General features: G+C 40.9%; 1 protein-coding gene across 1 annotated transcript; it reads right to left on the reverse strand.

Annotated features, from left to right (window-relative positions):
- Nucleotides 1-837: 837 nt before the first annotated feature.
- On the reverse strand, nucleotides 838-1812 carry LOC126068156 (olfactory receptor 2T3-like). The gene has a single exon (XM_049870568.1). The coding sequence runs from the start codon at nucleotides 1810-1812 to the stop codon at nucleotides 838-840; it is 975 nt and encodes a 324-aa protein (XP_049726525.1).
- Between the last annotated feature and the right edge of the window lie 325 nt (nucleotides 1813-2137).

Here is a 2137-nt window from a genome sequence, read left to right on the forward strand (position 1 = left end):
TTTGTGAACTGGTCTAGTGAAAATAAAATTATTTCCTGATACTGGTAGAGTTGTAGCATGCTATATTAAGGAAAAGTAGAGGTTGATGACATGTTCAAAATCATTTTATTGGTTTTCTCAGATTCAGAAGTAAAAGGATGAGATTAATGTTTTCTAAATCACCACTACCCATAAGGCATTTGTCTTTTAGTTAAAATCTAAAGAATCATAAATATGTATCCACTTTTATTTACATGCTTATAACCTGTGAAATTAGACGAACCTATTAACTATGGAACTATAATGTGGATTGGCATTCATTCCAGATTGTTTTGATGGCCAAATATTATTGAAAGCATAAGTTTTGCTCTATCAATCCAACTTTTAATCCTTGGAAAAGATATGTCCAGATCTCCTTAGTAAATATAAAACTGCAGATATGCAGTGGCTGGCACATGTGAACTATAACTTCAGAGGTTTTGCAAAGTGAGAGACCAGCCAATTTCCCTCCAGAATTCTTCTAGGATATGACATCTTCACAGTGAAACACTTTCAGGGTTAAGACAATGACTTCCCAAATCTCATATTAAAATGATCAATGACGTTAGGATGGTAGATAAGGCGCTTGCTGTGGTTTTCCTTATGTCACTTACAGCATTACAGATAAAAAAGATTCTAAGGAACTTAAAAATATAAGAGACAAATCAGGATGAAAAAGAAATGTGGAGGAGAATTACCACATGCATAAGATAGGAAAAAAAAAAAAGACCCTGGAGGACTCCATTTGGGGTAACCAGAATCAGAGGGCAGAATGAAAAGAGATAGGGAGGGGAAGAAAGAAAAGGAAGAGGGTCATTTCTAGGTTTTCCCATTTACAACTTTCCTTAGTCTTATCCCTGATGGCATCATTCTCCTCAGAGCCTCTATGATATCTTTGTTCCGGAGGCTGTAAATGAGAGGGTTCAGCACAGGGGTGATGATGGTGTAAAAGGCAGACACCCTTCTGTCCTGCTCAGCTGTGTGGTACGATCTGGGGAGCATGTAATTGTAGGTGGAGGCTCCAAAAAAGAGCAGCACTACCACTATGTGGGAGGAACAGGTGGCAAGGGCCTTCCTGCTGCCCTCAGCTGAATTCATCCTGTGGATAAGGTGCAGGATGAGGGCATATGACATGGAGATGATGGATATGGGAATGAGGAGCATGAGAACACAGCACAGGTACATGAGCTTCTCGTAGAGGGAGATGTCAGAGCAGGAGAGCTTCAGTAGTGCAGGGGCTTCACAAAAGAAGTTCAGGATTTTCCTTGAGTGACAGTAGGGGGAGCTCATGGTCATGGGGGCAAACACAAAACCATCAGACATGCCCAGGAACCAGCATCCAGACACCAGGATTTGGCAGATTCTTGGCTTCATAAGCAGTGGGTAGTGGAGAGGTCTGCAAATGGCAGCATACCGGTCATAGGCCATGGCAGCCAGGAGAGAAAACTCAGCTCCAGCAAGGGTCAGGTGGGAGAACATCTGAACCCCACACCCTAAGGGGGAAATTGTATTATCTCCTGTGACCTGCCCCACGAGCATCTTGGGCACAATTACACATATGTACATGAGGCCCATGAGAGAGAGCTGGTTGATGAAGCAGTACATAGGGGTGTGAAGGCGGGGCTCCATGTGGATCAGGAGGATGAGAAGGGCATTCCCAGTTAGAGCCATCAAGAAAAAGACAAAGGTTAAAGTATAGAGGAAGACTGAGTATTTGGTATGATCAAAGAGCCCGGTGAGGATGAAATTTGTGCTTGAAGTTTGATTCTCTGAAGTTTTATTCCCTGAGTACATGGTTCAGCTGACAGTTTTAACCTGGGTAAAACATTAAGAGTCATTGTTTTTAAATATTTCATGTATATATGATTTCTTAACTTATTTCCAGTAAGATATGTGCTTTTAAACATTTTTCCAAAAGTAGGATTAAATTGATGTGGTATCAAGATACCAAATCAAGGTGAGACCACACCACCTAATGGTAAGAAGTCTAGGGTCAAGTGTCAAGCAGACCTGAGAAGTTAGACCCCTTATGAGCTGTATAAAGAGAGGATGCATTTAAACTCAATAAGTCTTATTTATTTAATCTAAAATTGAGAATTTCATAGGCTACACCTCAAAG

This window comes from Elephas maximus, chromosome 2 (genome assembly GCF_024166365.1).
Source record: "Elephas maximus indicus isolate mEleMax1 chromosome 2, mEleMax1 primary haplotype, whole genome shotgun sequence".
Classification (NCBI taxonomy): Eukaryota; Metazoa; Chordata; class Mammalia; order Proboscidea; family Elephantidae; genus Elephas; species Elephas maximus.

What these genes read in the sequence shown, in the direction of transcription:
- LOC126068156 (XM_049870568.1), bottom strand. Translation starts at nt 1,812, where the DNA reads ATGTACTCAGGGAATAAAACTTCAGAGAATCAAACTTCAAGCACAAAT.